The sequence below is a fragment of the Alligator sinensis genome, unplaced genomic scaffold (assembly GCF_000455745.1).
Source record: "Alligator sinensis unplaced genomic scaffold, ASM45574v1 scaffold628_2, whole genome shotgun sequence".
Taxonomy (NCBI): domain Eukaryota; kingdom Metazoa; phylum Chordata; order Crocodylia; family Alligatoridae; genus Alligator; species Alligator sinensis.
The window spans coordinates 3,219,033-3,235,451 of NW_005841833.1; the positions used below are offsets into that span (position 1 = coordinate 3,219,033).

The 16,419-nt window shown below is 49.0% G+C and overlaps 1 protein-coding gene across 2 annotated transcripts in view; it reads right to left on the reverse strand.

Annotated features, from left to right (window-relative positions):
* Positions 1-16,419, reverse strand: part of WSCD2 (WSC domain containing 2) — a 107,155-nt gene that overhangs the window by 49,355 nt on the left and 41,381 nt on the right. Inside the window, exon 1 of one of the 2 annotated variants that reach the window (XM_006015159.2) lies at positions 12,731-13,112. In XM_006015159.2, the coding sequence (XP_006015221.1) occupies positions 12,731-13,112 (382 nt within the window). Of the gene's footprint in view, positions 1-12,730; positions 13,824-16,419 lie in introns of those variants that run through there. The other variant, XM_025198700.1, reaches the window with a different exon arrangement.

Here is a 16,419-nt window from a genome sequence, read left to right on the forward strand (position 1 = left end):
TTCCTGTGCTGGCCCTGATGCCTCCCTTTGCGCCCAGACACTTGGGGCATTTCACTAGAGTGGTGTATGCCAGCGTCAATTAGCCCGGACGCACAGATGAGAAGTTATCTGTCAATTATCTGGAGCGGACAGATGAGAAGTTATCCTGGAGTATCTGCATACAGTCGGTGCCTCACTATTAGTAATAGCCTGGTTGCCTTGAGCCAAGTGGCTGGACAGGAGCTGATAAAACTTTCAGCCCTACTGCTCTCCAGGGTGATTCCACACCAGACTGGGTAGCATGACCGCAGGGTAGAGGTCTGCCATATCTGTCCGCTTCTTTTTTAACACCGTACGTGTACAGTGGTGTGTGGTCAGGTCTTAGGCTATGATCTGGGATGAAGTCCCTTGGACATAGGAGTTGAAGATACTGCTTCAGCACAATATCCAGTGTGCCACGGGAACGACAGTGCCCGTAGTCGTGTTCAACAGTGAGCGTGCTGGAGACAAATTCCTTCCTAGGCTCCAGCAGCCGTGCATCCTTAGATGTGACATCTTAGCTACATGCAATGACCATAAACATTAATGAAGGACTTAAGTTCCCCAGAGCAGTATTAAGACCAGCCACACTCCCCAAGTCCTTGCACCGACTTCCTCATGGAGTCGGGGGCCAGGCCTAACAGACGGCGGCCCCCCGATCACTCGCTAGTTGTCTTTCTGTGGTTCGTTTTCTCTGCCACCAAAGATAGAGAAGCTATTCTGATTCCATCCACTGGACCTTGCAAGTCTGATACCAAGAAGTTGGGAGAAATCAGTAGAACGGGCATTAAACAAAAAAAGGCCCGATGGAGCTAATTTAGCAGGATGACAAAAAATGAGGCTGCAGCAGTGGGTAGGTGAGCGGGGGCCTCGGGTCTGGTTGACGCTGCAGTTTTGCTGGCACGGTGTTGGCCGGGAATGGGAGAGGATCCTACCTCCTCTGAATGAGTTAGGGGAAGATGCATGCTCCCTAACACAGTCACGATAGCCCCAGCATCCCTGCTAGTCTGGGTCTCTAGCTTTGTGTGGGTTTCCTCAGGCCATTACCAGTGCATTTCCTCTTGTTACACACATCCCTCCCCCAAAAGGCAGGGGGAAAGGGTCCTGCCACCTGGGACACTGCCTTCTACATAGAAAACCCGGCGCGTAAGGCACATTGAGTCTCACCAGGGCTCAGAGTCCATCCACACCGCTTCTGCTACAGCCTGCATGGTTGGAGCTGTTGAAAGCTGCGGGCAGAAAGCCTGGCAGGGAGCCGCTGTAGATGTGATAGCGTCAATCGTCTGTGAAGTCTGACCCTGCTGTGGGTAACGCTCTAAAAGCTCTGGCCTTTCTCCAAGTGCCGAATGGGAGGAATGCTAATTTTTGGCTCTATCTTTATTTTATTGATGTATTTAACCAAACCTTTGCCCTCCAAAGAGTGGTCAATCGATATATTGCATGAAAATATATTAATTACATCAGGGTTTGGTTCGATAATTGATGGACTGGCATTTCTTCAAGGAAGTGGGCAGAGAGACTGTTACTTTAAAGTAAACATTGTAATGGCCAGATGTAAATGCATTTCTTTTTTTTTTTGCTTTATCACTCACGCAAAGTGCTGATGGTTTCTTTCCGTAAAGGTTACCTAGGGCACTGGGGCTCAACCTCCAGCCCGCCGGCCGCATCTGGCCTGCAAAGCTGTGTCCTCTGGCCCATGAATCTCACCACGGGCCTGGAAATTTGGCAGTGGGGCAAGTGGCAGTGTTAATTGCCCCCATTCTTGGAGCCATGTCAATTAAGGCTGCCATTGCACCCCTGATGCCAAGTTTCCAGACCTGCGGGGAGCCCTGCTTGCTGGATGACATGACCCCGCGTGCTGGCCTGCACCCAGGTGTGGGGTCAAGCTGCAGCTGGATCTGGCATGCGGGGCCAAGCCAGCGTGCAAGATAATACCTGCAGCCCAACCCCATGCTGGATCAGGCCCATGGACCGATTACACCCACGGGGACTGTGGTCTGTGGACCATCCCTGGTGGATGGTCTGTGGACCAGCCCCACACCACTCATACAGCCCGCGGGGCCAGATAGGTTGAGCATCACTAACTAGGGGCGTATGGGCTGCCCTGATGCTATAAGTACACCCCAGGAAGGGTAAATGTCTCCTGCTCCTTGGCTGTAGCTCAGCGTTTGGGTATTTAAAGCTGCACTCTCTGTCCACACTCAGAAACCTTTTTAAAGGAGGGATGTTGTCCCATTGTTTTTTATATTTAAAACCAGGCAGGAAAGACCCACACAGCTCGCAGGTGGTCCAGACCGCTCCTGTTCACCACTGAAGTATTTTGTTCCATGTTCACCAGCCAAAATCTGCTTACACTTAACATTAACTCCATCTAAGCATACCAGCTCATTCAGAGTGAAAAAAAACCCCGAGCAGGGATATTCTACTGGTCCCAAACCAAACATTGCGTTTCCAAGACATTCAGAGGGAAAGAAATCCAAACATGCCGAGGTAAGAAAGGTTATGGATAAAGCAGCCAGACAACCTAGATGAGGCCACACAGAGAAAACAGCACTGAGAAAGAAATCTAATGTGCTCTTAAAAGCCAGTGTCACATTATCCGGAGCCAGGGATGCTACGATGCCTTAGTGGCAAGTGACTGCCTTGTGCCAAAGCACGGCAGAATTAAGGTTGTTGGGGAACACTGAAAAATAGTCATTGTGGAAGGTGTCCGTGAAAAAGAAATAATGATGATAAATAATTTGTATAAAATGATACATTTAACACATCTAGTGTTTCTTGGTGATTTACAACAAAGAGTAAGGGCTTGGATTTGCTTCTGTGGACATTTTAAGTCGCGCGCTCTGATCTGGTGGTGTTCGGGAAGCACTCTTCAAACTGGCGAGTTTGGCTAGATATACTTGGTCTGGTTAGTCATGTGTTGGTCGTGTTCCCCGAGTTGCACAGTCCTTTGTTGTGATTGGGCAGGAAAGGCACGTGTATTTGTTCCTGTTGCTGGATTGGATGAGCTTGCAAACAGGTCTGGTGCTAACACACGGGGAAAAAAATGATTTCCTGGAACAGTCAGGCATGCAGACTTGACATTTATTTTCCATCAACTGTCTTGCCAGTGAAACTCAAATGCTAATAGGAAGAGTACACAGAAGAGTGCAAACAAGGCTAGAGTGAATTCATTTAAACAAGCCTCTGGGTAGTTGTGGGAAACAGTCTGCGGTCTTCAGGCAACTCTAACTCTAAATGAGAGTATTGTTAAGGACTGGAGAGTTTTGCCACGGCTGATGCTCAGGTGTGGCCATCGCCTTGTCCCATCAAAGATCCAACATGCAGAATAACTAAGCGAGGTGCTTTTTCTTGAGGACACTAATAGGTGTAGCCAATGCATTTCCCTCTGCTTTCACCTTCTCTTTTCAAATCAGATCCAAAATGTATGCTCCGCTGAAAAGATACTTTGCAAATGTGAGTCACGTGAGCTGTTTGTTCTGTGAACTGAGCCTACAGTCATTTCTTATGCCAATTAAAAAAAAGGAAGGGGAAAAAAAATAATTTTCCAAGGACTGGGTGGGTAGCCAGCTATTTGGTAATCTGTTAGTGTAATGTCTATTAATCTCTTCTGACAGGGATGTGCTGTTTACTGATTAGGACAAGAATGGCCCCCGGCACGCGACTCCAGAAGTGTCTCTGATTAGCTCTGCAATGTGCAGAAGCCAAATGGTTCCTTTCAAATGTTTTCTTCCTAAATCCGTGCTTGATCAGCTCCTGTTTCTGAGTGTGGGCCTCCTAACGGTGCTGAGAAACCCTCTTCCAGCATAGGGTCATCCTCAGCCTGGGCCTGCAGCAAACTGGTTAAACCCCAGTGACCCAGTCTTTGGATGAAGGGCTCGGGGCATGATTTCTACTGGATATGACTAACTCCATTTCTTCTCTGCTTGCCTGGATCTGAGATGTCATGAAGGGACTACCGAGGCTCGTCCGGCCCTCTGATTACTCCCCCATGCTCCCGTGCACGTGGGCACCAATGATACAGCCAGGGGAGACCCTGAGTGCATCAAAAGTGTCTACAGGGCTCTGGGTACAAGGGTGAAGGGGTCCAGGGCTCAAGTTGTGTTCCCGTTGATCCTTCCAGTCAAGGGCAGGAGTGGGTGCGTCCTGTAGATCAACGCCTGGCTGCGCAGGTGGTGTCGCCATCAGGACTTTGGCTTCTTCTACCAGGCGATATTCCTCCAAGAAGGATTGACGGGAAGAGATGGGATCCACCTGATGAAGACAGGGATCAGCGTCTTTGCAGACGGGCTCACGAACCTAGTGAGGAGGGCTTTAAACTAGGTTTGCTGAGGGATGCAGACCAAAGCCCTGAGGTATATGGAGAAGCGGGGGACTTGGAGGAAGGGCAAGCAGGAGGGGGCAACAGGGGAGGTGCTCTCATACTTCCTGAGAAATCAGGGCAACCAACTGGTTAGCTCAAGTGCCTGTACACAAATGCACAGAGCCTGGGAAACCAGCAGGAAGAACTGGAAGTCCTTGCAGCCAGTATCAAGTGGGGTGCCCCAAGGGTTGGTCCTGGGGTCAGTTTTGTTCAATGTCTGCATCACTGACCTGGACGATGGGATGCAGTGCACCCTCAGCAAGTCTGCAGATGACCCAAAGATGGGGGGAACAGTAGGTACGCTGGAGCGTAGGGCTGTGTCTGCCACCTCCAAGAGTACAGCGATCCCCTTCAAATAACGGGAAAACTCAACATGACCGTGGGCTCTCCCTGGATGACCGCTGACATGAAAATCAGAGAACATGAGGGTTGAAGGGACCTCAGGAGGTCACATCTAGTCCTACCCTCTTTTCAAAGAGGACCAGCCCCAACTACATCATCCCAGCCAAGGCTTTGTCTACTGGGTCTTAAAAACCTCCAAGGTTAGAGATTCCCCGGAGGCTTTTAAGACCCAAGTCAGACCTGACCACCTGCTCCCCAATGAAAAGAGATTTGGAGGATGAGGAGAAGGAAGGAGGAAGATTGAGGGAAATGTGGTCTGATAACTTTAACCACCAAACAGTCATAGCTCATTGCTTCCAATTATATCCAGCATAACTTGGCATTTCCACAAAGCTGAACAGGTTTCAGAAGGTCAACTAATTTTGTTCATGATAAATCTAACGGATATGGGATTACTCCAGTAATTTTCACAGGGCCAGGGACTGATGTGCATTATATTCAGCACACTGCTCTTGACATATGTGTCCAGCAACTTATTAGGAAGGAGATATGAGGATAATGAGTTAACACAGTGGGGAGGGTAAAGGGAGGCATGGTGAAGACCGTGTGACCCAGTTAGACTAACAGATAAGAGTTAAATAAATATAGAGCTACTGGGTATAGCAATAAATAACACACTTGGACCAATTCGGGCCTGCTGTGACTTCACAGATGCCCCTGGACCAGGGCTGAATTCGAATCACATATAGCTCCAAGCAGCCGCTATGTATTAAGCCCTGTTCTCATGACCTCTATATCATCTAATACCTGCTTTCACCCGTAAGCAGCATTAGCATTGTAAATATGCCAGCGATATTAATAATGAATGCTTTAATGTTTACAGAGTGCCTTTTATCCCCGTGAATTCCAGCACGTTTTGCAGGTTCGTACGACAAAACCATCTAGGTCCCTTTGGCCGCTATTAAAATGCAGTCGCCGCAGCAGAGAAGTAGGGCAGCTGGCCGTGTAGGGGACACTCAGGGCCACTCGTTTTGCAGGTTGACCAGACACTTGAGCCAGCTTTGCCCATGGTTTAGCATCCCACATCTCGTGGGCACGCAGGCTGTCGTGTCAGGACCCTACAGGTGTTTGGTGAGCCAAGGAAAATGAGCTGTGCTGCTTGAAACTCCGTCCTCAGATGGAGCTCTGCTCTTGGGCTATGGCTCTCGGGGCATCCTTCTGCTGTTTCCAGCCACCCTGGAGAAAGGCATTTTACATTGCCTTAAAAGCCTCAGACTCAGGGATGCACGTCCTTCTGCTAAGAGTAGCCGCGCTGCAGCCGGCTTTTAAAAGCAAACGAGAAGCCTTAAGATCTCAGTGGGCAAATTCCTTGGCGGGATAGTTAAAGAATAGCGCAGGAGGAGAAATGGGAGAGGAGATCACAAGGGCTGCCACAGCAGTGTGGTCCCTTCTGAAATAGAGGCATGGATAAAATGCATGCATTGTGGTTTACTAGCACAGAATAACTACTCGGTGCCCATGAGACGGCTTCAAAAGTAGCCGCTTTTTCACCTCTTCATGCATGTGTTCGTTGGCCAAATACTTCAAGCCTGCAGATCCTGAATGAGGCCCCTGGAGACCCGACCCACAGAGGTTCAGGGTCAGGGCCCCACTGTTTTCTGTGGAAGTTTTGGCATTGCAGCACCTCTGGAAACTGGATCATTTCTTTAAGAGCCTAATATTAACTCAGCCATGGCAATGGGGCAGGGTCCCTGTGGTTAGGGCTGGGGACTTGAGCCCAGACTCCTGGTTTCTGCAACCAGAGCCAGGAAAGAGAGTGCTTGAGTGCCTAGAAGAAGAGGTGAAGCTGTGAGAGTCAGGACTGCAGGACTGTCTACCCAGGAGCAGGGACCGGCGGCCAGAGCAAGGAGACTGGACAACACGGCGTATTTGTTCTGACTTCCAGGGCCACTTAGCCCAGCCACTCAACTGCTCTGTGCCTCACCTTATGGGAGGATAATAATTTCCCACTCCCTCCAGGGAGGACTTTCAGGAACAATTTCCTGACACTTGCCAGGGACCGGACGTCAGGTGCCCGGGAAGCGCCAAGTGTTGGTGCAGAGGTGATGGGCAATATAGAGCAATAGCCCACTGCTCGCAGCGGGTCAGGGGCTGGTGCAGGTCCTGCTGCCTCTGCACTCGCTGCCTGCTCCTTCCCATTCCCTGTGAGCTCACATGACTTTAATTGTCATTTTGCTTGTTAAAAGCAGACATAAAGAATTTCTCGGGCTCAGGAAGGGGGGTCAGAATATCTGATCGTGGTTTTCAAGGCAGCCGATCAAAAGCCTTGCGCATTTGGCATGGGGCAAATTCTCCAGCATTCACACATGGATCGGTGTATTTAATGCCGTTAGGAATCCCTCGCTCCGGCTCTGGGTTAACCTGGAATTCATCTTGGCTCTGCTGAAGGGTCGGGTAGGAGCCCGCCCCTGAGCTTTAAATGGGAAACGGAGAGAAAACATATGGGGCTCACTTGCACCAGAATGCAAATCCTCTGACCCCAAAGGATGGGGGCCAGGAGCAGATTTGGCTGGGTGTCTAGTCAGGAAACTTCGTCTTTCTTTGTGCCGCGGGCATTCGGGATTCGACAAGGGTCAAATTCATGCCTTCGGGGAAATCCAGCAAAAGCAGCCCCAGGACATTGAGATTGGAGCGATGCCCAGGGCTCTCCTGTCCTCAGGGGTGGATTTTGTTCTTGCTGGGTTATCTGAAGCACGCTGAGTGCCCCAAGAGATCTGGGAGAAAAAGAGGCAGCCTTGAAGATCAGCGCTTGCAGGAGAGCATGTGCTGTGACGCGGGGAACGTGAAACCTGCTGATTAACTATGGGAACACGACCAACCTGCTCTAGTTCTCCGGGGTTTCTGTAGCTAGTTACTGACTGCTAAGCCATCGTGCTGTCAGGCAGAGATATTCAGTCTCAGTGGGGGCAGCGGCACCCCTCGGCAAGCTGGGCCAGTGCTCAATCACTATTTCCATATGTATTCACATACCATGTGCTTTCCCCCCCCCCCCCCCCCCCAACCAACCTGTTCAGAGGCAGCTTCCTTGTTTCAGATGCCCCCCACTCCCAAATTTCAAAGGCTGATTTTCAGCGGGGGAAAAGGTACGGATGGTACGTGGATGAATAAGTTATCTGTTAAAAGCCTACTACTCCTAATCGGTCATGGATGGCTTTGGCCAGCACAAGCGGCAAAGACTTGGGCTGTAGTGATGAAGATGCCCTAGTTTGATCCTTCCCTTTCTGCGAGCTATCCCAGAGGCTGGTATATCACCAGTTCACTCTCTCAAAGAAGGAGCAGAAGGGTCTTGGGTAAAAACAGACTATAAGCACTGGGCCAAATTTTTTCCTAAGTTCGCCCCTTTCTGCACTGTAGAAAGGTGGTGAGCAGAGCAGGTCCCATCCAGGCAGGTGCAGCTACACCATGTCTCAGTTTGGTCTTTTTGCTCCCGAGCATCTCATACAGGCCTCGTGCGCTCCTGCTAATTACAGCCAGGAGGTGCTTACGTCTGGTACAAATGGCGAGCTTCGTGCAGTCTGAGCGATCGTCCCGTATAACCAAATCTTCCGGCGCCGTTATGTGGAAAAGAAAAGCATTCCCAATGAAGCGGCTAATAAATCAAGTTACAAACAGGGTATCTGAGCTGTGGGAACGCAGAGGGCAGGCTTTGCTGCCATGCAATGACCAGTTCAGCTGCTCCACCGAACGCACAACCCTCCTGTCCCCAGGATGTGACTCCAGCACTGGCTTTGCAGCAGCTCACGGCAGCTTTTAAAAAATGGGCTGGACTTACGGAACTTGAAAATCCCTCCGCACGTTATTCAGGCCAGTTTCTTGCTAGGAACAATTAATGCATAAATTGAATGGAAGTAGTGCCCGTATTTGCTCTGAGCATAAAGTAGCCCCTTCCGCCAGCGTCTCCGAGGCACGCGTGACTCACTCCTCGGTGGCTAACGCGACGCGCTCGTGGTGATGCAGTCTCCCGGAGCCAATCCCCCGTCTCTGTCATTAGACATTAGAAGCCATTTTATCAGAGGTTAATTGCTGTGGACACATTACATATGGCCAGGAACAGGAAGACGGCATGTTGCTTTACAGTGACTGACAGTTTATTCTCACGAACCATCTGGTCGAGATTCTCTAAATGTCAATTCAAATTAGTCTAATGAACACGACTGCATAGATTTCACTTGCCTAAGAACGCGATGGGGCACCAGGAGAAGAGGGGGGCTATTTCTTTACTTGGGCATCCTGTCTTCTCTCTTCTAGTATGTGGGGTGGAAGTCACTTAAAGGCTCCAGGGGGATTATTGGTTCATACTTCGAACAGGCCTATAGCGCACGGAGTTGGTGCACACGTCCAGCCCAGGTTTCTATCGACACATAAATGCCGCTCAGTCCCTACAGAGGGTTGATATGAAGTGTCTGCGGACTATGTGTACCGTTGCCTTCCACTGGACAGCAAGAGAACCATTTGGGTGTGTGTCATAGGCCCTATATTGCTGATGGCCAACAGCAATCCAACGTTAGCCAAGGAGGCACAGACCTATGCATTTGGAAAGCGAGGGCTGCACAGCCGATCTGTAGGGCTAGGCTTAGTAACAGCTGCAAAATCCTTAGGTTGCCACAGTTTTACTGCACACCTCATCAGACAGAAAGGGATTAAAAAAGGATGCTGTGCTATCCGAAAGCTTGCTGGAAACATCAACCCGCCTCCAAGTGGGAAAGATATCAACTCGAACCAAAAAACTCTGTCTATCATAAGATGGAAGGCAGCTCTGGCCTCTCGCTCAGCATACAGCGCCGGGCGACATCTGCTGACCTAATGGCAGCTTAGATGACCAAATGGAAATAAAATTGCACCCTTAATGCTGAAGCCAGCTGCGCGCTTGCAAAAATACCTAGACGAGCTGATGGAGGAACATTGCATTCGGTTGTGATAGCGGGGAAGGTAAACAATAGCATCATTTTCTAGCGCACAGGGGGTCCTTAAGACCATTCACGGTGATTTTACAGACGTAAGGGCTTTCCCAAGGAGATCAGCCACTCTTTAATTGCTCATCAAAACTTCCCACCCCGTTTCAAAAATAGCAGAGGTGATCATATGGCATCTCCTGTTGCTTCATGTCCATCTAAGGCTTCCCTAAGGTGGGGAAGAAAGTCATCACAAAGAGAAAGGGCTTGACTCTGCTCCTGGATACAGTGTTAGTAGTTACCACCGCTGGGTTTTGGGGCGGGGGGGAGGGGGTTGTTTCATTTTGTGTTCCCGTAATGGATAAAGCTACTGCTATTTCCCTAAATACCAAGGCAATCCATTATGTGGCTGTCACAGGTGCACTGTACTGTATCAGTATGCTATATTGCTTCTTCTCACCAGCCCACTTTATTAATGACAACAAATTGTAACAGCATTCACACTCAACCGAAGACGCGAGTTAGTACTTCACAGGGGACAGAAGCAGCAGATTGAGAGCTCAAGGTGAAGTGTATGGGCAGAGTGTAACGGCCTTGAAAATGTACCATTCATACCTGGAAATACAGATTACAGGTCATTGTGGGTCACCATAGGGCACTTTCCTGGCAACAGATTAGGTTGCTGTACTCTGATTTTTTTTTTTCCCTGCAGTGCCACATTTGTAGGGGATTTTCATAGATAGTTTCATAGATGTTAGGGGCTGGAAGGGACCTTACAGATCATCAGCACTTGGGCAAGAAAGACTTCTGGGGTCAGATGACCCCAGCAAGGTGGGCGTCAAGACACTATTGGAAGAGAAAGCTAATGTTTTGCTAAAGCTAAAATGTTGTTCCAGCCATGAAGTATTTGTTTCTGAGTTGGCCACTAATTTTGGGCACCCAACTGGAGGTAGGTTGGTCCAGGTTTCACGAGGTAGCAACCATCCAGAGGTCTCCTTGGGTGGATGGAAAAAGTCTAGTTAGCCAAATGTAGAGAAGACTTCTGAGATTCTCACACACACCCCCATAAGAGCACCTTTGTGAGCATTTGTGGTTGTCTACATGTAGTTACCTTAAAGGTAGAGAAGTGACATTTTAAAAAAATCAATGAAAACTGCTTAAGTAGCTTAGCCTTGTTCGTTAATAATATTCTAGCAAGTCTGCACTACGTTTTACATGATTTGCCCTGCAGAGCAAGGAACAGTTGATATTTCATGACATTATGGGTCGTATCCGAGACCTTACTGCAAATATAATTGCCTGCACTTCAGCTTCCCATTACTCGAGGAGGAATTTGTATCCGGGATGGCCAAGTTAAATAGGTGAAGTATAATAGGAGTATTAACGATAATAAATATTGATAAGTTGTCTTCATGATCAAAGGGATATAAATGTCTTTCTCAGGCTCATTGGGCTAGCAGTCTTGGAAATGTTTCATTCTTAAGCGATCGCATAGCTGTAAGTACAGCAAAGGAGCAAATAGGAACTGGGCCAGAAGATCCATTCTCATTATAGCTTGTACCAATGGCACGAATCATTTCAGAAACTCCTCGTGGAGCCGCATGCATCTTTAGAGGGAGGGAATCCAGGAGATCATGACATGGAGTTGTGTTTGATTTGGAAACGAATATACAAATCGTGGCCCTGGCCGTCTGCTCTGTGCAGAAAACCTATGAATGCTGCCCAACGTCAAACAGAGCTCCAGCACGCCTTTTCTCGGCAGAGAAATGGATGACGGTGCTGCCTTTCTGTGACACGCTCGGGCACTAATGGAAATAATGATCGGGAAGGCACAAAAGCTGCCTCTGCCGCCCTGCTCGGTAAAGAAACAGAAGCTCTGATAACTCAGCATCCCTCGTAAAATAACTGTCCTGTCAGGTGCTGTAAATTAGGTTCTCAGAGATGATAAGCACATCAGAAGCGGTGCAATAAGTCACCGTCGCAAAGGCACTGTCAGCAGTGTGTGAAATCAGGAGTGGGCTTCCTTGCAAATGGAGACTGCATGTTTCAGAGGGACTGGAGGAGGTTTTTCTGATGTCCCCCGTCACACGCAAAGACCTCTCTGGGATACCTGGATCATAGGGACACACAAAGACTGGGGCTGCTGGTATTGGCACTAGTTTTTTGGCAGGCTGAGTAAAAGCATTGATCCACTGCAGTGCTTCCCTATCCGCTGGAGTACACGGGCAGCATCAGACACAGAAACCCACTTGAATCTGTGGCTTTCAGTCTTTTTTCATCCTTTCAATTAGGCATCCAGGGTGAGCATTATAAATGAATGGACTCCAGCACAGTCCTAGGAGGGGAGCAAAGGTTATTCTCAGAGCTACGGTCCTAGGACAGGCTCTAGTTAGAGCACAGGGGCCAAATCCTTGCTAAGTTCCCCTTACACCAACGTGCACCAGAGGAAGCCCGCTGAGCACAATGGAGACTCGACATAACACAAGCCAGATCTTGGTCTGGCTGCAGCCGTGCTAGTGAACAAGACCCTTTCCTTGCGAGAGGCCCCTGAGCATGTTCACATAGGCGGACCCCACAGGGCACAGACTAGATCTTGCGCCTCTGCCCACTCTTCTCCTGGCAATGTTTGCTTTGCTATTGTTACCCTGTTTAAAGTTCCCCAGAGGAGACATGGATTTTTGTGAGCGCTGCTTGCAAACAGCCTAAAGGTAGAAGGATTGTTTCAGTCCAAGGGCCGGGAGTCGTTAGGAGATGGAAATGAGCAATGGAAAATTCAGGCTGAATATCTAGGAGAAAAATCCCTCCTGGTGAGATCTGTCGGATGCTGAAATTTGTTTCCCAGCCGAAGTAGGGCAACTGGAATCAATAAAGCCAAGGGAAACATGTTCTGAGCAGGAGAAGCAACAAATCAGGGTTAAATTCAGGGTTCACTGATGGCAAAACTCTCACCGACGGCGGTCAGGAAACCCAAAGCTTTGCTACGGTTCAGTGCCTTTGCCCTGCAGTGAGGACAGGCTGCTCATTATGCTTTCCCCCCGACCCCACAAAAACTTACCTCTGTCCTCTTCTTTCTCTCGCACGTTTCTGCCTTTGAGAGCCCGGCTCCAGGTCCCACCATAATCCCCCACCTTGCTTCTCTCAGCGGTATCTTTGGACGTGCTCTTGAACCAAGGCCCGAATCTCCTGGCAGGGTTCAGAGACTCCGGCGCCTCCTTGAATCCCCGGTTGAGCTGAAGCACCCCGAGGTCCTGAAGTTCTGTCCTTTCGCTGGTGCCTTCTATAGGGTTGGGCTCATTCTCGGAGACGGTCGGCTCCCCCGTAAACCCAGAGTGCAGGAACACCAGGCTCCCTGCCGTCAGGTAGAGAGCAATCAAGGTGAAGAAGCGAACGGGTTTCCGACGAAAATAACGCTGGAACTTTACCAATAATTTGGCCATATCGCCTTCATTCCTTGCTTGGATGTTGGGTGGGAAATTGTAAAACAAAGGCAGTGATTGTAATATTGCAACCGTAGCTGCAATGTCCGAGACCAGGCTGGGAATGACGGCTATACGGCAAGTGGAGAAGGAAGGACAATGGCTTTCTGTCAATCTTCCCGTGGTGCTGTTGCAACGGATGGAGTATCCTTCCCGGATTTACTTTGGGTAGGAGACTGTAGCTGCAAAGGTAAAATGAGGCGGGCGGTCTCAAACTCGTACAAAAATATCTCAGAACTCTCTCAAGTCCCAGGTGGTTGGGGAAGGAGTTGAAAGTATATTTTTCAGTTCCTGTTTTTGTGCTCAGAAAAAGAGGTATTTCTCAAAATGTATCACGGTTGCTTCTGCTTGGCTCCACTTATTCGTCTCCTGCTAAAGTTTCTAAGGGGTGCCCTGGAGACTCCATTGATGGAGGGATCATGTTAAGAAAATCGAGTGTTTGAAGGCGATTTGAAAGCTGATCAGCTGACCCAGCTTCCCTCGCTGGCTTTCTCAGCTTTCAGCTCCTTGGCGCAGGTTCTTGCAAGCATTTCGCTAATGGAAATGGCACTGTCTCCTTTTCAGCCAAAGAACGAAAGGTCCCTGGATGCTTGTCCAGGTATGAAATGCTGACTGGACCCCTTTGTTTAGTGTATATCCATTCATTGCAGTCTCAGGATAAGAGACCTCTACCTGCAAGTCAAAGGGAAAAGAAATCATTAGAAAACGTGTGCTGTCGAGCGTAAGAAGGGAACAGGCTGTAGGGTCAGAAACCCTGCACACCCTCCCCTCCCACCCCCCGCCCTTGAAGAAAGTTGGGTCACAGTTGAGATACAACACCAGTCCTGTTCTTTACTTTGTAAGCTGAGCACATTGGTACGCCAGCCAAGGACACTCTCCTGTGGAAATCTGGGGCTGCCTAGGGATCTGTTGGTATGATGTGCACCCTAAGGTCATTTGAAATGCCCTGGGGTAGAACTTGGAGCCTCCTGTTCTCTTGAAGTAAAAGCACACACGTCTCACCTCCTACTGACTCTCCACTGGCCTGGCCCATGGTCCAGCATGGAGGAACCCCCTTAAACTGTGCTTGTTATGATGGTAGGTCATTATGAAAAAACAGTGGCCTCATCCTGTTCATATCTTTAGGACCCTGCATCTGAGGGATGAACTAGCTGGTTCACTTAAAGGCAGAAGTGACCCAAACCTTTGCCTAGAACTGACCCTGAACTTGGTTGGGGTTTGTTAAGGTTCCAATAATTTTCCACTCATTCGCCATGGGGGTCCCTGCACAACTGGTTTCAGAGGGCGCTTGTACACGTGACCATGTCGTGATGTGCACATGACGAAAATTTCCCTTTGTGTGGCTTAGTGGCATCACATATGACACGTACCTGAGCTTTGTGGGTTTTAAATGAGTTTGCAGTGTTGCAAACTAAACTACATCCCAATGTAGTTTAGTTTGCAATGTTGCAATTTGGAACATCACAGCCATTAGTCAGCTCGTCCCCTGGCCACAGGAGAGGTGAGCAGGCTACGTGGAAAAGAAGAATCAGGTCCCTCACTCCGTCTGCCTTCAGCAGGCTTCTGCAGCCAGCAGGACACCTGGGGCCACCTGGGAATGGGCTGGCTTGCCCCTGGGGCAGCACAGGAAGGTGGCAGGAGGATGACTGGGTTTGCTGGCAGCCAGACGTGGCAGGAATAGTGCAAGGGGTGCTGAAAGCCTGGGTGGGCTCAGGGGAGCATTGGATAGGGTGCCTCCAAGCTGGGGCAGCACTTAGACAGCTAGCAGCCCACCCAAGCTTCCAGCACCCCATGCATTTTCCCCCTGCCTATGCCAGCCACCAGCAAACCCAGCTGCCCTCCTGCTGCCTTCCCATGCTGCCCAAGGGGCAAGCCAGCTCATTCCTGGGTGACTCTAGGCATCCTGCCAGCTGCAGGAGCCTGCTGAAGGCAGAAGCAGCAAGAGGCGCGATCCTTTTTTCCACAGAGCCTGCCCGCCTCCCCCATGGCTGGAGGGCAAGGTGACAAACTAACAGCTTAATAGCCCCCCAGCTGCAGAAGAGGTGGGCAGACACTGCCAAAAAATAAAAGGATCAGGCCCCTCATCACTTCTGCCTTCAGCAGCACTTGCAGCCACCAGAACCATCATATATACAGCGACAGTGATTGAAATGGTGAGGTTTCAGTTAAAAACTCATCGTTTCAATTTAGGGGGCTTAGAATGCAACCCGAAGGACTAAACCTCTGTCACATGTACAAGCACCCAGCGAGAGCTAAAGATGGTGAATACCAGAGTCGCAGCTATTTCTCATGGAATATTTAACCCGGTTCAGCCTGGCCCAGATGGCTGCCTGAAGCACTTTTTAAATATGGGTCGTTCCCTTTTAAACTTACTCTGCCTGAGTTTAATGAGAAGTAAATGATGCAAATTCCTCCCCTACACAGTGATTCAGCACCTACAATCTTCTATGCCTTCCAGCCAATCTGAGAGAGCCCAAATAAAGTGAGGTCAGTCACCGGCATTGTTTCCAATTAATGTTTTTCCAATGAACATACACTCCTTAGTTGTGTTCACTTAAGAAAGGCATAGATTTTACATTCAGGGTTTCCTCCCATAGCCAAAAGTAATATGCAGCAGAGGCTTTAAGCTGCCGCAGTCCCCGTTATCTGAAATCTCAGTGTTGGACCTGGGTGCAGACTTGGTTTTCCCATCTGAGGAAACAGTCACAAAAAAAAAGTCTTTCCCATTCCAAAGGTCAAAACCTCAATTTTATATGAGTCGACAATCCAACCCAAGCATCAATTTGGGTCAACTGAAATGCTTCATTTTGATTTTCACCTTCTTATGTTTTAAACATTTTTGCTCTCACTAGCTAAAACCTTGATACAACAAGTTACATTTAGATCAAAAGGTGGGATATTTCCTTTTGAGGCTATCTAAATAGGGACATCTCAACAATTTAAAAACTCTTCTCCCCCAGCCCAAAAAACCCAAGACATATCGGTACCAATCTTTTCTGTCAAGCACTTTGAGTTTCTTGCAAAAAGAATTCCAGAAGAGCTTTTGCTCCATATGCCTCTATGGGGGCATTTACACGTGCACATTTACTGCTCAGTAACCTAAGTTACTACGCAATAATTGAAAATTACTGCACAGTACAGGCACATGTCTACATATGCATGCCTGAACTGCACAGTAGCTATGGTGACTTATGCCAATTTGGGCATAAATTTGCTACCTGCATCATGCAGGTAGCAAATTTTTGCCCGATTAGTTACTGCGCAGTAA